The sequence below is a fragment of the Carya illinoinensis genome, chromosome 1, assembly GCF_018687715.1.
Source record: "Carya illinoinensis cultivar Pawnee chromosome 1, C.illinoinensisPawnee_v1, whole genome shotgun sequence".
Lineage (NCBI taxonomy): Eukaryota > Viridiplantae > Streptophyta > Magnoliopsida > Fagales > Juglandaceae > Carya > Carya illinoinensis.
In genome coordinates this window covers 43,866,772-43,889,299 of record NC_056752.1, presented here as the reverse complement: position 1 = coordinate 43,889,299, position 22,528 = coordinate 43,866,772, and the positions used below count along the sequence as shown (strand labels likewise).

Genomic DNA, 22,528 nt, shown 5'->3' with positions numbered 1-22,528 from the left:
TTAAAAGCTCTTTAACAAAAAAAATTATGTTGTTTTAGTATTACATATTAAAGTATTTTTTAATTTTAAATAAGTTAAAAAGTATGTTTGAGAAAAAATATCGTTTTGATGCTTTTCTTCAAACGTATTTTTTTGTATAATCTGGAATATAGTTTAAATTTTAAAAAGATTGTCAATTGACAAAAATATTCATATAATTTTCAAATAATTATTACTTTCAAACTTTTAAGGATAAGGTCATAATTTTTAAAAACTCAAATTATTGTCATTTCTACTTCAGAAAGTACTTTTTTAATTTGTTTCCAAATAAATGTAACATATTTGAAAGTGCTTTAAACATATGGTTATCAAACAATAAATAAATTTTTAATAGTAAAACTTATTACTTAAGTTATAAGTTATAAGTTATATTTTTTACCACAATCTCAAACATGCACTAAATAAAAGTTAAAAGTTGAATAAAATATTATTAGAATATTATTTGTTAATATTATTATTGTTTTAAAATTAAAAAAAAATGAATTGTTTATTGTATTTTATGTGAAATTTTATAAAAATTTTAATAATGAGATGAGATGAATTGAGAGTGGTTCTCAATCCAAGTTGAGCTATTCACTCCAACATGGTTTAATGATTGGGGAAGTTATTGAATCTAGTTTTCTTGACCATTGGGCTGAGAGATTGAGACTTACAAACAAAAAGTGTTATAGATAGAAAAAAATTATGTAAAAGTAGACTTATAAACTAACGTGATTTTATGTGGTTCGTTAGATTTAATTTACAATAAAAATAATTTTACAATTTGACGTACCGCGTCAAGGTACATCACTTTGTGTGTTTATTTTTTTGTAATTCATTTGTAACTAAAATATTTATGTAAAAATAACATAAAAACTTCTAACAACTATATAAAATTAAAAAAAAAAAGTCTGTGTAGCAACCACTAATTGGGGAGCAGCCGGATCACACATGACGTGGCTTAAGTGAAATGACCAAAAACTCTTTACAACAAAATCCATGTTCCGCATGTTCCTCTCATTTCACCAATTTCAAATTATTTTTACTTCCTCTCCCCCTCGGGCACCGGAGTCTACATTCTCTCCCCCATCCCCCCCTCGTCGCCCATCCTTTATGGGATCTAAAAGGGGTGGTCATGGGGAGGCTACAGTAGAGCTGGTGGTGCCGTCGACTGTCGAGGTGGCGGTACAGACATATGGTGGTGCAGATCTGGCCATGAGGGAAAGAGGACCTGTGAGGGAGAGGGTATGTGAGGGAGAGAGGAAGATCGGCGTGGGTTGGGAAAGGAGGGTATGGTAGATGGGAGGAGGTCCGGAGTGCTTGTGGGCGGCAACACATGACTGTAGGTGGCGGATCTGAGCCGCGGTTTGGGGAAATTGTGCAGAGAGAGAAGGCGTGAGTGCAAGGGAAGAGCTACGGGCCTCAGGCTGGGGGAGGAGGAAGGGGCTCGGTGGTGGTGTTTGGTGGCTGCGATGGGAGGCCCAGTTGACAAAGGCAAAAAATTTGGGCTGCGACAGGGACACGCATGAGAAGAGAGAAATGGGAAGGAGAGGGAGAGGGGCTATGTGAGGACTAGCTTTAGGAAAAATAAAAAAATAAAAGCGTGCCACGTAGGGTGTGCAATGTGTGCACTGCTACAGTGGCTACTCCCTATAATAACTCCAAAAAAAAAAAAATTATTGTATCCTTCTCTCATTTCAACTAAGCCTCTATTTGTTTTAGAGAATAACTTATGGCCGATGTCTTCTACAAGTGCTTTTTATTAGAGACAAATGGAAACGTGCCACATAAGGGGTTGATGAAAAATCCAATTCTCTGCGCTACAGGGCATAACCCCCCTTCTAACCCCCCCTCTATCTCTGCTCTCTCCTTCCCTCTCTCTCATTCTGTTTTGCTCATTTTCTCTCCTTCACGAAATTCCTAACCCAAAATCATCTCTCTCTCTGACGTTTTGAAAACTGCCAACTCTTAAAGGAATGGCCCACTTAATGTAACAGTTGAAAACTGCCAACCAAATCCAGGCTTGAATAAATGTCCCAATTGACATCTTAGTAAATTGGGTATCCTGTCTTCCTATTATCAAACATCGAGGTATCCAAATAGGCAGCCAAATACTTGACTCTACCACCTATTCACATGCCTGATGCAACACAAGAGAGCAAGCATTACACATGTGATTGAATCAAGGTCCGTACCAGTTGGTCTAAATAGTCTTGGTTCGCCATATATGGTTGTAAACACAAATGTTTGGTTTGTTCCCTATCACCAAAAAAGAAAAAAAAATCATGCTTCAAATATTGAAAGAGAAAATTAGAGATACAGACCCAGATATATGAAATATCAAGGAGATAGCCACTTCATCGAGAAGACATCTATGAAAGATTAATATCAATAAAGAATATAACATGTTAACTTACTAGGTATTTTCTCTGTGTTGTAGGTTTCAAGGGACATTCCAGCAACCCACCAAACACAGCTATCACCAGCAATCTAGAAGTTGTACATCACAATTACATCAGCTACCATTACTAAAAAGTGAATGTATATATGGAAGATGGGTAATCTCCAAATTGTATCACCACTCAAGAGATCTCATTGAAGCTTAGATATTAGCGTACCAGCAAACAAGGGCCAGAAAGGTCGGCACTCTTGCGAATAAGTGTACGCAGTGATATACCATGTTTCAACGTACTGCCCTTCAGTTGAAAGAACCGATATCAAATCAAGATGTGAATACAAGGATACATGACTGCATTTACTGTAGACTGTATGAGGTTTTCATCAAAACTGACCTGTACAACAACACCCATTGGCATCCTTTGACAATATTAGGAAGGGACGACAACAAGAACTCGTACAAATCTGTGGAAATAAATGCAGATTCATCCATGAGATAGGGTAAAGGCTTCTGGGGACTGTGATGATCGGTTGCATCTTCAAACCCTTCAGACCCACTAGTGCTCCTTCCTGAAGTCGGCTCTTCATAATCTTCTTGATTAATTGGTGTTACCTTCTTGTCATATGTTGGACTATATTTTACATAGTCGTCCAAGGATTGATCTAAAGCTTTAAAGTTCACATTTCTATGTTGAGCAGGATATGCTTGAATTGGTTTGAGACCATGTTGATGCTCATTTGATCTAGATCCAAAGCCGGCTGAAGGAATAATGTAAGAAAAATATGAAGATAAAGATTTCTTCCCTTTAGAACAAGGCCTGGCCTACACATTCAAAAACCTCAAATCATCAAGAAAGTAAATTACACATTCAAAATTCAAATAGAATACGAGAAGATAAATTACACATGCATTGAGATTTTATGATTGAAAATATGGGCGTAATTGGTCTAGTTCAGTCCGAGGGAGGTCACGAATTGAAATTTTTAATTTATCATTTTTATTAAACCAAACTGTTAGCTATCTATCTATGAATATTTTTTTCCTCTTTTTTGTTTTTTGACAAAAATATTAATACAAAAAATAATTAAATTAAAATGAAGTGATCTCTATAGATGGTTATTGAATATTAAACACTTTCATTGTATATATAGTCCATAATGATCATTTGGATGAAAATTATATAAGTAATTTATACAACTATTGTATAAAATAATATACTATATATAAAGAATATTTAAATATATATATACATTCGGTTGATTTTGGTCTAAAAAAATTACACCCCGGATTAATAAAATATAAGATAAGATGAATGTTGAATAAAATATTATTTTTATTTTGAGATTTGAAAAAGTTGAATTGTTTATTTTATTTTGTATAAAAATTTAATAAAATTGTAATGATTAAATAAGATAAGTTGAGAAGAATTATAAAAATGAACGAGGTCTAAGACTATCGGTCCGGTCTAAGACTATTGGTCCGGTCTGGACCACAGTCCAATTGATGTTTCCGATCCGGACTGATAGGTTTACACCCCTAATTGAAAACTATAGCCAACTAGAGTGGTGTATACTTTGGTTTGTTAATGTTTTCAGTAGATTAATGGAGAGATTCGCTCATTCCTTCCAGCCCTCACATAAGAGAAAACTAAGGAATAGAGCAATCTCATTGGATTATGCAAATGCAAATTTAATGAAAAATTTAGTTAATAGGACTTGAAAATACTCAATATTGGATTATCTAACTTCAAAATTTTTGATTTTTAGTTACAGTAAAATTAAGGTTTACAATCAAATTTGATTGTTCCTATTTCACATTTAAATGAATAAAAAAATAATATTTCTATATACTCTCTTTCCTCTTTTCTCTTTCCTCATTCTCATTCTTTCTCTTACATGATTTTTTCATATTATTTAATAAAAAATAATAATATATTTTCATATAAACTCTTAATTTAGAAAAAAAATTAATAGAAAAGAACTTTAAAAAATTATTAAATTTATAATATTTTATTATTTTTTTAATTAATAAATAGATAATTTAATGTAAAAATAAATTTTAAATAAAATAACTAAATGTAAAATTATAAAAACTCGAGGAGCACTGGATGTGACAGTGCATCGGTCACATTATCAATGATTTTATCCGTTATAATTACATTTTACATTGGGGAGTATATTGACAGTCGAATAAAGCAACTAGTCCCATCATTTTGTCCCTTTGAAGTTTTTTTTCTTAAGTAGTTTGTTTTTTTGAATTCTTATTTTTTATTTACAAAATTAGGTTATCTATCATCAAATCATTATTCTCTTAATTTTTTAAAATAGTTAAAAATATTATTATCAGTGCATTTGTGTATTTTTTATTAAATATTTCAAAAAATTAAAATTATAAATAAAAAAATCAATTTGAATTAATGGTAATTTTGACTCTCGAGGGTGCAAAATAATAAGATTTGAGCAATAGCAGGCATTGTCAGTTGCTGGAGCCCATAAAGTGTCTCCTGGATGCTTTTGATTGGTGTGCTTCATTAATTGGTACAAAAGGTTTTTACCAATGATACCTCAAAGAGTCAAACATACATAGGTAGACCTTGTCCCTTCACAGCTTATGTTGTAGCCTTCAGGCTTTTTTCATAGTTGATTTTTTGCTTTTTTTCTTTTTAATACAAACGAACTTTGCTAATCATTATCCTATATATTACATATTATACTTATTTTTATTTTATTATTTTATTTTTTAAAACTAATTAAATTCTTTATAAATTATATATAATTTGTAGTGGATATATGGTGAGTATAATTTTTATTTACAAATATATCTCCTTCTAATTGATCTTGTTATGCAGTCTTGTGGCATTTATATCATAGTGAAAGAAATAATTTGGGATTGATCACTTATAAATGTGAGATTGTTGCCGTAATTGGTTGGCTATTAGATGATTTAGGTTAAGTTTGGAAAGTGAATTGAGATAAATGACCTGCTTGGGATTGCGTTCAGAATCTTAAATAACCTTAAAAGCTCTTTAATGAAAAAATTATATTGTTTTGGTGTTACGTATTAAAATATTTTTTAATCTCAAATAAGTTAAAAAGTTTGAAAAAAAGTATCGTTTTGGTGTTTTTCTTTAAACGTATTTTTTCGTATAATCTGGAATATAGTTTAAATTTTAAAAAGATTGTCAATTGATAAAAATATTCATACAATTTTTAGATAATTACTACTTTCAAACTTTTAAGGATAAGGTCATAATTTTTAAAAACTCAAATTATTGTCATTTCTACTTGAGAAAACACTTTTTTAATTTGTTTCCAAACAAATGTAACATGTTTGAAAGTGGTTTAAACATATGGTTATCAAATAATAAATAAAATTTTAATAGTAAAACTTATTACTTAAGTTAGAAGTTATAAGCCTTAAAGTTATAAGATATATTTTTCACCACAATCCCAAACATGCACTAAATAAAAGTTAAAAATTGAATAAACTATTATTAGAATATTATTTTTTAATATTATTATTATTTTGAAATTTAAAAAGAGTTGAATTATTTATTGTATTTTATGTGAAAATTTATAAAAATTTTAATAATGAGATGAGATGAATTGAGAGTGTTTCTTAATCCGAGTTAAGCTATTCACTCCAACACCGTTTAATGAATGGGGAAGTTATTGAATCTAGTTTTCTTGACCATTGGGCTGAGAGATCGAGACTTACAAACAAAAAGTGTTATATATAGAAAAAAATTATATAAAAGTAGACTCATAAACTAATGTAATTTTATGTGGCTCGTTAGATTTAATTTACGATAAAATTAATTTTACAATTTGACGTATCACGTCAAGGTACATCATTTTGTGTGTTTATTTTTTTGTAATTCATTTGTAACTAAAATATTTATGTAAAAATAACACAAAAACTTCTAACAACTATATAAAAAAAATAAAATAAAAAATGTTTGGGGAGCAGCCGAATCACACATGACGTGGTTTAAGTGAAATGACCAAAAACTCCATACAACAAAATCCATGTTCCGCATGTTCCCTCTCATTTCACCCATTTCAAATTATTTTTACTCTCTCTCTCTCTCTCTCTCTCTCTCTCTCTCTCTCTCTCTCTCTCTCTCTCTCTCTCTCTCTCTCTCTCTCTCTCTCTCTCTCTCTCTCTCTCTCTCTCTCTCTCTCTCTCTCTCTCTCTCTCTCTCTCTCTCTCTCTCGGGCACCGGCATCACTATTCTCTCCCCCATCCCCCCATCGTTGCCCATCCTTTGCGGAATCTGAAAGGGGTGGTCATGGGGAGGCTACAGTAGAGCTGGTGGTGCCGTCACCTGTCGAGGTGGCGGTACAGACATATGATGGTGCAGATCTGGCCACGAGGGAAAGAGGACCCGTGAGGGAGAGGGCATGTGAGGGAGAGAGGAAGATCAGCGTGGGTTGGGGAAGGAGGGTATGGTAGATGGGAGGAGGTCCGACGTGCTTGTGGGCGGTGACACGCAGCTATAGGTGGCGGATCTGAGCTGCGACTTGGCGAAACTGTGCAAAAAGAGAGGGCATGAGTGCGAGGGAAGAGCTACAGGCCTTAGGCTAGGGGAGGAGGAAGGGGCTAGGTGGTGGTGTTTGGTGGCTGCGATGGGAGGCCCAGTTGACAGAGGCAGCAAATTTGGGCTGCGACGGGGACACGCGTGAGAAGAGAGAAATGGGAAAGAGAGGGAGAGGGGCTATGCGAGGACTGGCTTTAGGAGGACAAAAAAATAAAAAAAACTTGCCACGTAGGGTGTGCAATGTGTGCACTGTTACAGTGGCACCTTCCTAGAATAACTCCAAAAAAAAAAATGTTGTATCCTTCTTCAATTTCAACGGAGCCTCTATTTGTTTTAGAGAATAACTTATAGCCGATGTCTTCTACAAGTGCTTTTTATTGGAGACAAATGGGAACGTGCCACATAAGGGGTTGATGAAAAATCCAATTCTCTGCGCTTCAGGGCATAACCCCCCCTTCTAACGCCCCTTTATCTCTACTCTCTCCTTCCCTCTCTCTCCTTCTGTTTTGCTCATTTTCTCTCCTTCACAAAATTCCTAACCCAAAATCATCTCTCTCTCTGACGTTTTGTACTCGGGTAGTTTCACGTCGAGGGGATCACGATACCTACAAGATATACGTCAACTTCGTCAATTGTAATATTTTCATCTTTTAGATTTTAACTTTTGTCTTTTCTTTTCCTAACGATTAGGGTTTTATTTTTCTAACCCCATGAATGATCTCCTAGCTTCGACGACGACCTCGCCAACCAATAGGGTGATGCGATCCAACGGTAACTTTAGATATTACCAAGAATGATGACATGCTCAGAATGCCAAAGGAATTGTTGAGATTGTGTATATGAAGAGATTATACATGAAGAGCATTGTCTCAGCGTTGCGGGTTTTGAAGGAACTTCAGAGTAGGAGCTCAACTGTTAGCATTTTTTCATTGCCGCTGCTGCAAACTAGTGGGCTTGAGGAGACTTGGATTAAAGCTCCAATCTTGGAATAAGCAGCCAAGTAATTGGATTTGGGTAAAGGGATTGAGACAAGTATGAATGGTGACTCAGTTAGGGAGTGAAGCCCAGAAGTTGAAGGGAGAGAGAGAGAGAGAGAGAGAGAGAGAGAGAGATCTCATGCAGCATAGAGACTTGGGTTTTTCATCAACACCTTATATGGCACGTTCCCATTTAACTCCGATAAAAAGCATTTGTAGGAGACATTGGCCCAAAGCACTTCTATTTGTTCTAACAGTACCCAACTGTTTGGTTATTAGATAGGGAAAATGGTGGTTTTCTTTGTTGATGCGATGGCATAAGTTATAACCAGCTTTATTAATTATTGAATTATAGGTTCAATAATTCTGCAAACTTTTATTTATCTTTTTTGTTATATACTTGTGAAAGAGATGAGGTTACTGTTAGTTAATACAATTTTTAAATTTTATGTTTTTTTTTTTTTGTTATGAAAAATGAGATATGGTTACAGATAACTAGTTATATAACAGGATCCATAATCAGGTCCATATTTGATCCGGCTTCACCTTATCCGTCCAAGTCTAATATAATAGTTTGGATTTATCCGAATTTTCGAATTCTAAACTAGATTGAAAAAGAGTCTAATCCGATTGCATACCATGACAGAAATTATGATAATTAAATATATTACAAATTTGGGAAAGAACTTTCTATTTATTTTTAATAGAAAATTAAATAAAAATAAAACAAAAAATTTGCATATTCAAAGGTACATTATAGTCTCAGTTCATCTGCTTTCAGGAGGAAAAGGAGTTTGAGAAAAGTGGCACTGACTTGTATGGTCAATCCATGGTTTCTTCAGTTTTTAACGTCCTTTTGTAACGAATTATTACTTTACTTGATGCTCACGCAGTCCTCTCTTTCTATGATTTTTCATTTCTTTTTTATTTTTTTCTTAAAGAAATTTATTATCAAGACTTGTACGTAACACCCCCTCTACAAGTTTCCAATCATCTTCCTCTAGGCTTAGCACGGTCTGAAACTTGTCTACCAAGTACCAAGTCCAGAGTCAGGCACTTTCTTTGATGGATTAGCTTCATATTTCATCCCAATGATAAGATTTAAAATTATAAAAAGAGGGTTATTTTATTCTCAAACATATACAAAGCATATCATTTAGATCGCTTAAACGGTAAAATTTAAATTTTAAAATTTAAATTTTAAATTAAATTATATCATGGAAGAATTTTAATAGGCATGCTCTAGACATTGCTTGATAATAAAAATTCTATAATAATAAATATTATAAAGATGTCTATCATTCTCACCAAAATTTAAAGTTGTGACACAAACTTTTGAGATCTTGTGTATATTTTTATTTAGTGTACCATTTACAAAAGTGTTCTTTTACAGGGATAGATGGTCTACCGATAAAATGCACCAATCGATATAAATTCTCGATGGTCTACCTAGCATCTCTCTTTATAAAAAATAAAAAGAGTAATATTATATGTAGTTATTTTTATATTTTTTTTTTGTATTTTATTGATGTAGTTAGCTATTAATTTTTTTTAATGAGGAACTATTTATAGTGTGTAAAAAAATATATAAAAGTGACTGTATATAAAATTTTTAAAATAAAAGTAACCTGATACTGCTTATATACTAAGGTTTGGTGGTATATGTACACAAACAATATTTGAAGATACTGACAACTTGATGCATATCCAATGATGTTAAGCAAGATCTTGTTTTTATTCAATAATTTCCTCTTAGGCAGCCACGCGGAATGTTTGAAACAAACAAAGAAATAAAAACAAAAAACAAAAAAGCAATGCCAACAGAATAATATCCAATGCCGGTCATTGTCTCCACACCTAATTTATTCTTCCAATCCATTAATTTCAATGCCCCAAAATTGAGAAGAATGAGATAAAAGGGTTAATTTATATTATGAGATAATATAGTTTTATATGAAAGATATAAGTTGAATAAAATATTATTTTTTAATATTATTATTATTTTAAGATTTAAAAAATTAAATTATTTATTATATTTAATGTAAAAATTTAAAAAAATTATAATAATAAAATAAGATAAAACGTTTTAAAAATCCAAATGATGACAAAAACAAAACAAAATACAAAAAAAGAAGCAAAGAGAATCTCACTGTCAGAATGGCTAACACCACCATTGATATAAAACGACATATATCTGTAAAGTAAAACGAAAGAAATTAACTGGTTTTTGTTGTCCACTTGCCATTCCAGAATGCCTTCTTTACCATTGAAAGGACAACCAAGTAAGATTTTGCAATTTCATCCAAAAAAAAAAAAAAATCATAAAAAAAAAAAGTAAGATTTTGCAAACCAAAAAAAAAGAAAATGATTACATTTAGTTAATTACTCTCATTTTGTAATGTATAATTTAAATTAATAAAAATTAAATTTTGCAGCCTAATCTATATAAATGTTTCGTTGTGTAGAATTCGACGGTCAAAATTATGTTATGCCACTTTTTACACCCATTAAAATATATTGATTAAGGTCCTGTTTAGATAGAAGAAGTTTTTAATTTCTTCTCATATTATTATTATAATTTTTTTTAATTTTTATATAAAATATAATAAACAATTCAACTTTTTTAAATTTTAGATTAATAATAATATTAAAAAATAATTTTTATTTAATTTTTATTTTAATTTATTTAATCTCAATTTACTATTCAAACGGTACCTTAAAATGAACCTTGAAAAAAGAAATTAGGCTCTATTCAAATTTGAACCTTTCTTATGGCCTAAGTCAAAGTTGAAATATTGATCTTTGCCAGAAGTGAACCAGTAAAGATTTATGCAACAGAAATAATAGACCTACCTCACCTCGCCTAGCTTTCTTTAATGTCCATCATAACCAAATGCGCCGGCTATGTATAAATCATGTATTTGTCGTGAGGTTTTTCTCCAACCCATAAATTCTTGTGCAGATGCTGTAAGGCTCCAAATCTTAATAGCCTCAACTGTTTCTGGACTCCTCCCCAACCCCAAATTCCCAAGGCCTCGTGCACAAAACTTTTACAAAAATGAAAACTTTTAAATTGAGATTCAAGCTTCACTTACCCAATTGATTAAAAAAAAAAACAATAATTTCAAATCATAGCTCAAGTATTTTGTACTTCAGTCAAACTTCATGCAATTTCTTCCCACAAAGTCAGATTCCTTTCCCTTCACAGTTCACACCCTCCTCACCTTCTTCCTTCCTTGCATTGAGAATATCTCTTGTAAATGTAACCATTCGTCCATTTAAACCATTTTTTTCTCGTTCTCTTAAATATTTAAGAAATATTACATTATTAAATTGAAAAAAAAAAAGAGTTCACTGTTTCAAAAAAGTTTACTCTTATTATTGTATACTTCCCTGTTCCCTCTGCACCCTCTCTTTCTGCACATCTAAAGAGATAGGGCTGCCAAAAAGAAAAGTAAATACCAAGCACCGCTTAGACGAAAAAAAAAAAAAGAAACGAAAAGAAAAAGAAAAAATCCCAAGCACCCCATCAACAATACCGAAATCCAAAAACTTTTCAGCAAGTAGCAGCAACCCATAGAGACGATCTTTCTCTCTCAGTTTTAACCAAAGCTTCCCGAAAACATGCCATGATTTGAGCCATCAACACGACCCCAAATGGGTTTCTCTACAAACCCCTTCTCCTTTTTTCTGTTCTCTCTAATTTTCTTTACCAATCTTGAGCTCATCCCACTTGTTGAATCTGCTTCTGACTACACAGCCTTGGTCTACAAGGGCTGTGCAAAGCAGGCCTTTTCAGATCCGACAGGGGTTTACTCCCAGGCTCTCTCAGCCCTCTTTGGCTCTCTGGTTTCGCAGTCTACAAAGGCCAGGTTCTTCAAGACGACCTCTGGCAGTGGCCAAACCACCATCTCTGGTCTCTTCCAATGCAGAGGCGACCTTAGCAATGCTGACTGCTACAACTGTGTGGGCAAACTTCCTCAAATGGCTGACAGTCTGTGTGGCAAAGCCATAGCCGCCAGAGTCCAGCTATATGGCTGTTACGTACTCTATGAGGTTTCGGGGTTTACTCAGGTTTCAGGCATGGAGTTGCTCTACAAGACCTGTGGAACCACAAACGTGGCCGGAAGTGGGTTTGAGGAAAGGAGGGACGCTGCGTTACAGGTGTTGGAAACCGGCGTGGTTAGCGGCCACGGGTTCTACACCACGAACTATGAAGCCGTTTATTTGTTGGCCCAGTGTGAGGGGGATTTGGGGGACTCAGATTGTGGGGATTGTGTGAAGAGCGCTGTGCAGAGAGCGCAGGTTGAATGTGGGAGCTCCATTTCAGGCCAAGTTTATCTACACAAATGCTTTATTAGCTATAGTTACTATCCTAATGGGGTTCCCAGGAGATCATCTTCATCCTCTTCTTCTTCTTCTTCTTCTTTATCTTCTTCAGGTATGTAATTTCTGCTCAACCGCAAATTTAAAGTTAGCACGATTAAATTAGTGTAGATCTCTCCGACACTGCATAAATTTATGAGTGCATCGGGCTTTTTAGCTTTTAGTGCTGAGTCAGATTAGTGGCTTTCTACCGTTTGAGCATTGTTTTACTGGTGTAATCTGTGAGTATAATAACGTGAGATGTGTTTTAATCAATATTGGGACAGAAGGAAATACAGGAAAGACAGTGGCTATAATATTAGGAGGGGCAGCAGGAGTGGGGTTTCTAGTAATTTGCCTACTGTTTGCTAGAAGTTTGATGAAGAAACATGATGGTACGTACATATGTGAAACATGAGATGGATCTTCCCTTTTTTTTTTCTTGTTCTGCTTTTCCTGGTCCTAATGCTGATACGGCTGGAATGTGTTATTTTGTGCAGATCTTTGATAGGCGATGGTTTTGCAAAGAGGCAAAGTACTTTTGAGGTAGATTCTTTCTACAATATTATTTTTTGTTTTTTCGGTTAAACAATATGGGATTTTGTGGCCAAGATAAGTGCCAAGAGAGAGTGTATGTGTGAGGAGGGCTTCATGACATTCATGTTCTTACAGTTTGGTAAAAAATTCTTAAGAAGGGAAGTAAGTTTTAAGGCATGAATGAAAGCTAGAAGAAATTTTCACAAAAGTGAAAGTTGTGGGAATGAATGTCTGTCATTTTGGGTTGGACGAAGAAAACAATTTTCAGTGGACTAATTAATGGCTGTGTTTGCAGGATCCCTCTAAAGCCATGTGGGGTGTTTGCCTCTTTCGCACTTCTCTAGATTAATGCTTCTCTATTTTCTTCACAAGCTTTATGCTTTTTAGAAAGTTGCTCTCTCTCTCTTCACGCTCTCCCACACGCATTTTGTCTATTTCTTAACTCCTGCTGACAATTACACTGACAATTTTGTTTTAGATCAATGTCATTATATATAGACTAGCGGGTAAAGGAAATTAGTCAGTCACTTTCACTAGCTTTGGCCTTCCAGTTTCCATTCCATGCACCACCTTAATTTGAGTGTCTCACTACTCAAAAGCGAGGGAGAGAAATTTTGGTTCTCCCTAGGCTCCCCTTTGAGGTATTTTTTTTTTTTTTTGGGTGTGGAACTTAAAGGAGTGTTAATATGTATAAAAATGTCTAATAACATTTATTGTATATCAAATCATGTTTAATACTATAGAATACATTTCATATATCTATCTTTCTTTCTTTCTTTCTTTCTGACTCCACACTTTTAAAAGCCTTAGAACTCAACAAGTGCACATATCTTAAAAATGGATTTTTACGTTTTAAGTTATCGTTAGGTTATGGGATGTTAAAATTTCAGTATCGATGAGATGAGTTCAGCGAATGGCATTTAATAAGTAGTACGAGATTTTCTAAGAAGAGACCCGCATTCACCGAACGAGTAATTAAAATGGCTTTGCCTCTCTTTGTTCTCTCTCTCGCTCATGAGATACATCTCGTTCGTACAAGACGATTGTGGTGGCGGTGGTGTTGTTGAGGAGAAATTCCACACGGAAACGCAATCGGACAGCTAGGATGTTGCAATGATGGGTCAAAAGTCAAAGCTGCGCGACTCCCGTAGACAGAGTGGCTGTCGGTCCTATTTCCTATTTCTATTTATTTCTGGTTTAAAATTGGGTCGAGATTGCTAAAAGCCCACCGCGTACTTCGGTTTGTGGAAAGTGGGAACGGCCCAAAACTGAAAAAAAAGAAAAGAAAAACATCATCCAAATACACAAGCATTTGCTAAACCAACAAAGACACCGAAGACGGCAAAACAAGCACACTACAAATGTTCAGCAGAGCATTTTAGACCAACAATGTTTTGCTCAAAGAAAAATGTTAAATGTAATTAAAATTTTATAATAATACTTATTGATAGGTTGAAAATTAAAAAAAAAAAAAAGACTAACGAAATGAATCCTATAAATAACTTTTTATTTTTTATTTTTTAATATATTGGAGTATTTGGGGAGGGGGATCAAATCCAAAACCTTAAGAGAAGTTGAGTTTCATGCCATCCAACTCAAGGCTCTTGGCTATAAATAACATATTAGCATAAATTTTTTAAAAGAAGAAATGTTGAAAAGGATACCCAGCCCCCGTATCAGTTTCTTTGACAAGCTCGCATATGACGCCAAAACTCTTGCATCCTCTATCAAGATTCAACGTCAACAACATAACATGAACGACCACCTAATATTAGAGTCCCAGTCCCACCCAAGCCAGAGCCGAAGCAACGTCACCGACCCACGCGTTGTCCACGCTCAAGCCATCGTTGCCGCCAACACCGACCGCTCTGTCTACAACAACCTAATCACTCTCTATTCCAAATCCGACCTCTTGTCCTACTCCCTCCGCCTCTTCCACCAAATCCCTTCTCCCAACGTCGTCTCATGGACCGCCCTCATCTCCGCCCACGCCAACTCCATCCTCTCCCTCCACCACTTCGTTTCTATGCTCCGCCACCCCACCTTCCCCAACCAGCGCACCTTTGCCTCTCTCTTCAAAACCTGCACTGCGCTCCCTTCCTTCTCTTTCGGCCTTGGCCTCCACTCTCTCGCGCTAAAACTCTCGGTCTCTAGCGAGCCCTTTTCTGGGTCCGCACTCGTTAATTTCTACTCTAAATATCGTTTACCCAATGAAGCTCGTAAGGCGCTCGACGATATCACTCACAGAGATGAGGTTTGTTATTCCGCCATTATCGTGGGACTTGCGCAGAATTCACGGCCCATCGATGCGTTATCGATGTTTGCTGAAATGAGAGCTTGCGATGTGGCGTCCACGATCTATAGTGTCTCCGGCTCGCTTCGTGCGGTCGCAGAGATTGCTGCATGGGAGCAGTGTAGGATAATCCATGCCCATGCGGTTGTTACGGGGCTAGATTCCAACGTGATTGTGGGTAGTGCTCTAATTGATGGGTATGGAAGAGCAGGTTTTATTTCAGATGCTCGGGAGGTTTTTGATGAGAATTTTCCGGTGATGAATATCGTGGGTTGGAATGCATTGATGGCTGGCTATGCACAGCACGGAGATAACAACATGACCCTCCGGCTTTTCAACTCAATGGAAGCTCGAGGGCTTGTGCCGGATGAATATAGCTTTCTAGCAGTCCTAACATCGTTTTGCAATGCAGGTTTGGCTGTTGAGAGTGAGCAGTGGATGAATAGGATGAAAGTGGATTACGGTTTGGAACCGGGACTAGAGCATTATACGTGTTTGGTGGGTGCATTGGGACGAGCTGGTCGATTAAAAGAAGCTGAGAGGCTTGCAATGACTATACCTTTTGTGCCGGATGCTGCAGTGTGGCGGTCATTGCTATCCAGTTGTGCATATCACGGTGCAGCAGATATGGCTTGGACCATGGCTAGAAAGTTATTGGAACTTAACCCTCATGATGACTCGGCTTATGTGATTGCTACCAATGTGTTATCAGTTGCAGGTAGGTGGGACGAGGTGGCAGAAGTGCGGAAGATGATGAAAGATAGGGGGGTGAAGAAGGAAGGTGGGAGGAGCTGGGTAGAAGTGCAAGGGAAAGTACACGTGTTTTTGGCCGGGGATAGAAGGCATGAGAGGACGGAGGAAATATACGAGAAGTTGGCAGAGTTAATGGAAGAGATTGAGAAATTAGGGTATGTGCCGGTTTGGAAAGAGATGCTTCGTGAGGTAGGAGAAGGGGAGAAAAGGGAAGCTCTTTGGTATCACAGTGAGAAATTGGCAGTGGCTTTTGGAGTGGTGAGTGGAGCTGCCCCACCCGGTAAGGCACTAAGGATTGTGAAGAATTTGAGGATTTGTAGGGATTGTCACGAGGCATTCAAGTATTTTAGTAGAATTTTGGAGAAGGAGATTATTGTGAGGGATGTAAACAGGTATCATAGATTTTCATATGGTAGTTGCTCATGCGGAGATATCTGGTAACTTGTAGGAGATGAGGCATCTAATGCTACCCAAGGGAGAGAGACTTGCACACCCTTCAAATGTTAGGGGTGTTGCACCTTTTGTCAACATTCGACGTTCGCTTATAAAGATTGTTTTTATGTAGCGTCTGATGAGTTCCTTTTCTTGTTAAAATGTTTTTTCAAATTTTAAGAGCTTGCCAATATAAGTCCAAATTTTAACTAAATGCAAGAAAAAATATCTACATTGGCCTAGCTAAACTTCCAAACTTTGACATTTGTCCTATGGTATTTCTTAGCTCATCTCTATGTCTGGCGAGGTACTATTCACGGACCAAACTGATATCTTATCATTTATCTACCTCCCCGCTCGCTAACTCTTTCCTTGGGTTTTTCTCTGTCTTCATCCCGAAACCCCTCATTTGATATTTCTTTTCTTTCTTTCTCTCGAAACTCCCTTCTCTTCTTCGACTCAGGCAATCCCCTCTTCTCTCTGTCGTTCTTTTCTTCTTCAACCCGCAAGCCTCATTCTCTCACACATTTTCGTTCAGCCTAATAAAAAACACGTCCAACCATTCAAACCATCTTTCATTGAAGCTTTTCCTTTCACACCATGAGATCCAAGGAACGCAAACTGGTACTCTCTCTCTCTCTCTCTCTCTCTGATTTTAGCTCGTTTTTGTACAGACTGGATCTATCAGTTTGAACTCGTGTTTGTGTAATGGAAAATTTGTAGTTTTCTTTGTTCTTGCAACTCTTTGTTTGTTAGGAGGTTGGAGTTTTGGGTTGTTATATGTTGTCGTAAAGAATCCTTATTTCGTTTTTGTTATAAACCCAAAAAGGGCATTCGGATCTCCCTATTTTTTTCTTGAGTTTTCTCGTATATATCTGTTTCTTCCTTTGTCTTGACTCTTGCACTTATATATATATATATATTTTATTGCTTCACAAGTCTTCGAATATCTTTTTCCCAGGTTAGTTTGATTAGATCTACGTATGACCGTTGCTTTTGTTGCTGTGGATCTTCGGCTCAAATTTTTGGTTTTAGACTTCAGACTGGTTTATTGACATCGCATTGCTGTGGCTTTCTGATAAATGTTTGATTGGAGATTTTCTTTTGTTTCTTGGAATTTAATGGCTTCCATGACTTCTTATTTTGAAAGTAAGTTTAGTTTGTATCAACTATGTTTTGGGTGGATGGTTGGCAAAATATGTTTGTTAAATAATTAGGTTGAGAGAAAACATAGTTAAATAATAATAATAAAATTATTAATTAATATATGAAGTGTATTTATAAAATATTAAAAAAAATTCAATATTATTAAAATATTTTATATTATTATTTTACATTTAAGATGGCTAATCTAACGTGGACTTATCTAACTAAAACTTGATGCTATAGCCAAAAGTTACCATTCTAGCTAAACTTCAGACTTGGCAATGACCAATGCTCTAAAACATAAGTATCCCTTCAGGAAGTCATTAAGGAGCATTTTTTATGATCCGCGATTTTTTTCTGCTCGAATGGTGGATGATAAATCCCCTCCCTCGTTCATGGGTTAAGCAGAAAAGCTTTTCTTGATATGCAGGGGGAGGTGCCAAAAAGCTAAGAAAACCTGGGCGAAAGATCAGTGCTAAATCGATCTACCTGAAAGAACTCTTCGCATTTCAGCTCAGAGACAATTTGGCAGTGGAAGTTGTGTTAAAGAGAGAACTGGATCCCAGATAATCAGCAAACAGGCTTTTCAAGAGACGATCATGAATAAAAAAAAGAAATGGACCAGGTTACGGTATTTATCTTCCATAAACATAAAATGGAAGTACTCAAAGTCAAGACCAATCTTTTCATTCCAACTCCATCTACAATCTTCTCTAAGCTTCAGACTATTGTCTCGGCTAAACTGCGAAATATTTCTAAAGCGTCTTAAGCCATGAATTTGAATGCCTAAACAAAATGAAATATAGCCCTTAATAATATGAATGGAATCTGAAAGAACGATAACTCTCTATAGTCTATACGGCAAAACATAGAGGCACTACTCAAGTCCTTTCAGAGTTGCGACTTCTGTATCTCTAAGCAATCAAGCAAAATTCTTAATAGATTTAAACAAATTGTTGGCATGTTTTTCTAGCTAAGGTGCACAAGACGGGGACTGACTAAGATGGAACTCTTTATGGAATTGGCGGATGAGCCAAAGCCTAGAGAGAATTTCAATGTCTTCCAATCACAAAGCACCACAAAGAAGAAATCGTTTACAGAATTTCAAGTACAACTCCTGAATTGCAAATCAAATACTTCGATGAATCCAATCTACAGTCAATGGTTATTAAAAGACCTCAAAAGGGGGGGCACTCTTATGGTCTCCATCATACTGCAATGAACACGTTTATCGAGTTGACACCATACGTGAACGACGGAGGCATTATTTCGAAACAATTCTTAACGCAAAATCAAGAAACTTGGGGAGACTTGAGTTCGTCCCTCATTTGGGACTTGGTATCAGAAGCAGATTTGCTTTATTAAGCTAACTTCTTGGAAAGACTTTGTTTTTTCTGTTTTCTCACCAACCAAACGGCATATCATAGATAATCTCAAAAACATATCAAACAAGCCCAAAAGAAAGCAGAAGAAAATAGGAGATAATGAAGAACCCTAATGACGGTATCCATTTGCAAAACAGATCCCAAGCTATTAAGAAAAACCCAATTAAAATTGCTCTAATGTACCAATCTGTGATGGAAAAACCTTAAACCCCAAGTAAAAACCTCTCTCCGAGCTGAGCTGAGATGACCTGAGGCGAGAGGAGAGGAAAGGAGAGGAGCTGAGTCACTTGGGGGTGCCGAGGAGACTGGCCTGCTGGAGTTCAAGGTCGTTGAGCTGCTGCTCGCGGTCCATTTCGATGATGAGTGGAACCACCAGGATCAAGAAGGTGGTGCCGGCAATCCAGGCGGCCCTGCCCGTGCTGCGCATCAGCTTCTTGGACACGGTGGCGGCGTCGGAAGCGGCGCGCTTCGTCTGGTTGAGGATGGGGGACTGGGACACGCTGCGTGAAACCCTCGAGATAAGGGACTGGTCGTTGCTCGTGGCAGAGACTCGCTTTTTTCCCTGGGACGACGCCATTTTCAGGGTCTGATGGTGTACTGAAGGGAACGGTTTTGGGGATCGTTGTGAAGTCGCTATATAGGGCACTCCCAAGCAGGCTCAAGGGTTTTGAAGCTTCCTTCGCTCTCTCGGGTCTCGGCTCCAATATTTAACACGAGTTTCTTCCTTGGCCGAGGAATAAAAAAGAAAAAAAAGAAAAAAAAAAAAGGATCATTTTCTTTTACTTTATTTATGAGTAATATTTACTTCATTCTTAAAATATATATATATATATATATATACTAGTAGTGGAGCAAACGTCCCTTGCTCTAGTTGTAAGAAAATAACTTAATAATAAAATAATATACATGTCAAAATAAAATAACATACACATCATACTAACATACATGCCAAAATAAAATTATTTTCATTTAGTTATATTTTCGTGTATTTTAATTAAATAATTATTTTATTTAATATAATTAGTAGCTCTGTTGTTTTAAGTTGAACGTTTTTTCATTGTATTATTTTATAATTTATAAGTTATGAAATTTATTTTAATATTCTTTATTGATATTAATTATTATTTTACATTTAAATTACTCTTTACTTTAAATTATTTTATTATTAGGTTTAATTATTTTATTTTAATAAATTGAGCTGTAGTGTTTTTATTTAGTTTTTATTATACTTTTTTACCTTGTTAGACTTTTATTTTCTGGTAGGCTTTGCTTTAGTGTATTTTTCTTTTAATATGAATTTTATTTTAAAATTTAAAAAATGAATTATTTTTATTTTTTATTTAAAAGTTAAGAAAATTATAATGATTAATTTAAAAATATTTATGTTTATATTTAAATTATATTTGATAAAAAAATAAAATGAGATAAGTTAAAAATTATTTCTAAAACATCCCAGTCTATACTCCTCAAACGTAGGCAAGAGTAACGTTTGTATTACTTTAGTGTATTTTTCCTTTAATATGAATTTTATTTTAAAATTTAAAAAATGAATTATTTTTTATTTAAAAGTTTAAAAAAATTATAATGATTAATTTAAAAATATTTATGTTTATATTTAAATTATATTTTATAAAAAAAATAAAATGAAATAAGGTAAAAATTATTTCTAAAACATCCAAGTTTATACTCCTCAAATGTAAGCGAGAATAACGTTAGTATTACCATTTATAAAAATAGAAGCGCTATTGTAAAAAGTAAATATAAAAGAAAAAAAATTTATATTTATATAATTTTAGAATTTTAAAACTCTCTTTATCCATGATATAGCATTACCTTTGTCACACTCGACTCTTGAACTTAGTCCATAGCATTAAATATAGGGTAACTCAGAGTCAAGTCTAATTTCGCATCAATCGGAGAGGTAAAACACTTCAAAAGCCAAAAATCACGGTACACAATTCCAAATGGAGCAAATAGCTTGGCATTTGATTTGATACTGATGCTTAATCAAATATCAAAAAAAGATATCAAGAAAAGAATTATCCATGATAGAGCTTTGCCATTGTCACATCTCAAGAGTTATTTTAGACTTAGTTTGGATAGTGAAATAAGGTAAAATTAAATAATTTATAAATAATAGTAAAATAATTTGAGTTAAGATATTTATGATATTTTAAAAAATATGAGAGAAAAATTTGAAAACAAAATCATAATGTTAAAATATAATTTTTTAATATTAATTTTACTTAAAAAGTTTGAAAAAAATTATAATGATTAGATAACAAAATTAAAAATTAAAAATTATTTATATTGATAATATATAAATATTAAAATAAAATAAAATAAAAATAGACTATTTTACTATCCAAATTCATGGTAGACTTTATTGTTTCCCTCCTTAGAAAAACAAAAAGAAAAGAAAATACGTAATGAGGAAATCTTTCCACCGGTCGATCTGCTGTCACTTAAATAACAGCCCTCCAATAGAATCTTGCCACATACCTCTTCCATTTTACATTCAATGTACATGTTTACAGCTGATAGTTGTGAAAGAATCCCCCAAAAACCTTCCTCCCTCCTCTTATACTGAAGATTCCTTCTCTCCAGAAATGAAGTCTCACACATCCAATACTGCCGATTTGCTCATCGGTGAGGAAGCCTCACACGTCCACTGCCGATCTGCGCACCTAGTTCAAGGTTTGTCCGGCCACCTTCTCCAATGCTTACTCTCACCAATTAACTTGCCTGCAAAACTGATGTGTTTCTAGGTAGAGAAATGCTTCAGACCGGATAATCCTATAAGTGGAGAACAACGGAGATGAATGAAATAGTGACACGTAAGTGCTCCTCAACTAGCCTGGTGTGCCGCGTTGAAGATGAATGTTTCTCTATTTCTGTTGAGCCCCTCACCCCAACCCCCACTCTCTCTCTCTCTCTCTCTCTCTCTCTCTCTCTCTCTCTCTCTCTCACCCACCGAAAACCTCTCTCTGTCGAACCGAAAACCTCTCCTTCATGAATCCTAACGTGACCTCACAAATCCGAATCTTCTGGGCCATAGAGTACTGCGAGCAAGCAATATGTAAGAGGACCGAATTCCTGGGACGCTAAGTTTATCCAGGTCAACCATTGTTTTCAATCTTATTCTGGTCCGTGTATGTTGATATAGGAACAACTATGGGTGTTGACTCATACGCAAGCACCCACTGAGGTTGTAGGGCGCTGGTAATCAGTGAATGACGCCATAGACGTTACTCCAAAGAAAAAAGAATTTAAGCCATAACTCTAATTGTAGCGCTCTAACTATCTACTGCAACCACGAACTCACAATCACGACGATTTGGTTATGTTACAAAGTTGAAATTTTATTCCCATTAATTTTTTTCATATCCATATCTCGAATGTTAGCCAAAAACATGTGGGAGAAAAAATCACGATTTTTTTTTTTTCCATTTCCCAGATTTTCTTAGCAACCAAATAGCACTAAGACTGAGTTAGGCGGCCTCAAAATTTTCAAGAAACAACTTCCAAATGTGTAGAAATTCGTCAGACTTCAAAGCAAACACAGATCATCAAATTCAAGAAAAACTGCAAAAACGAAGAACAAATTTACATCATGAGTAGGCTATGCAAATCCTCCATTTTCAAGATGGGTAGGAGGCGAAGGTCTTGGAATATGTGGCATGA

The 22,528-nt window shown here is 35.2% G+C and overlaps 3 protein-coding genes and 1 pseudogene across 7 annotated transcripts; 2 read left to right on the top strand and 2 right to left on the bottom strand.

The window, feature by feature from the left end:
* Positions 1–2,103: 2,103 nt before the first annotated feature.
* LOC122300178 lies at positions 2,104–11,211 on the bottom strand (annotated as a pseudogene).
* Positions 11,212–11,356: 145 nt separating this feature from the next.
* Positions 11,357–19,039, top strand: LOC122276426 (plasmodesmata-located protein 2-like). Of its 5 annotated transcripts, none has more exons than XM_043086145.1 (4): positions 11,359–12,374; positions 12,586–12,693; positions 12,799–12,844; positions 17,890–19,039. In XM_043086145.1, the coding sequence occupies exons 1-3, from the start codon at positions 11,591–11,593 to the stop codon at positions 12,804–12,806; spliced, it is 900 nt and encodes a 299-aa protein (XP_042942079.1). In that variant the 5' UTR covers positions 11,359–11,590; the 3' UTR covers positions 12,807–12,844; positions 17,890–19,039. The 5 variants fall into 5 exon arrangements, with proteins under 5 accessions (XP_042942096.1, XP_042942079.1, XP_042942088.1 ...); XM_043086154.1 differs by lacking the exon at positions 17,890–19,039 and adding an exon at positions 17,275–17,482; XM_043086136.1 differs by lacking the exon at positions 17,890–19,039 and adding an exon at positions 13,131–13,591.
* On the top strand, positions 14,420–17,054 carry LOC122276421 (putative pentatricopeptide repeat-containing protein At5g52630). Its single transcript, XM_043086115.1, has one exon. It carries the CDS (start codon positions 14,484–14,486, stop codon positions 16,320–16,322), a length of 1,839 nt encoding a protein of 612 aa, XP_042942049.1. The 5' UTR covers positions 14,420–14,483; the 3' UTR covers positions 16,323–17,054.
* LOC122276448 (mitochondrial import receptor subunit TOM9-2-like) lies at positions 18,799–19,542 on the bottom strand. The gene has a single exon (XM_043086175.1). It carries the CDS (start codon positions 19,419–19,421, stop codon positions 19,128–19,130), a length of 294 nt encoding a protein of 97 aa, XP_042942109.1. The 5' UTR covers positions 19,422–19,542; the 3' UTR covers positions 18,799–19,127.
* Positions 19,543–22,528: the final 2,986 nt, after the last annotated feature.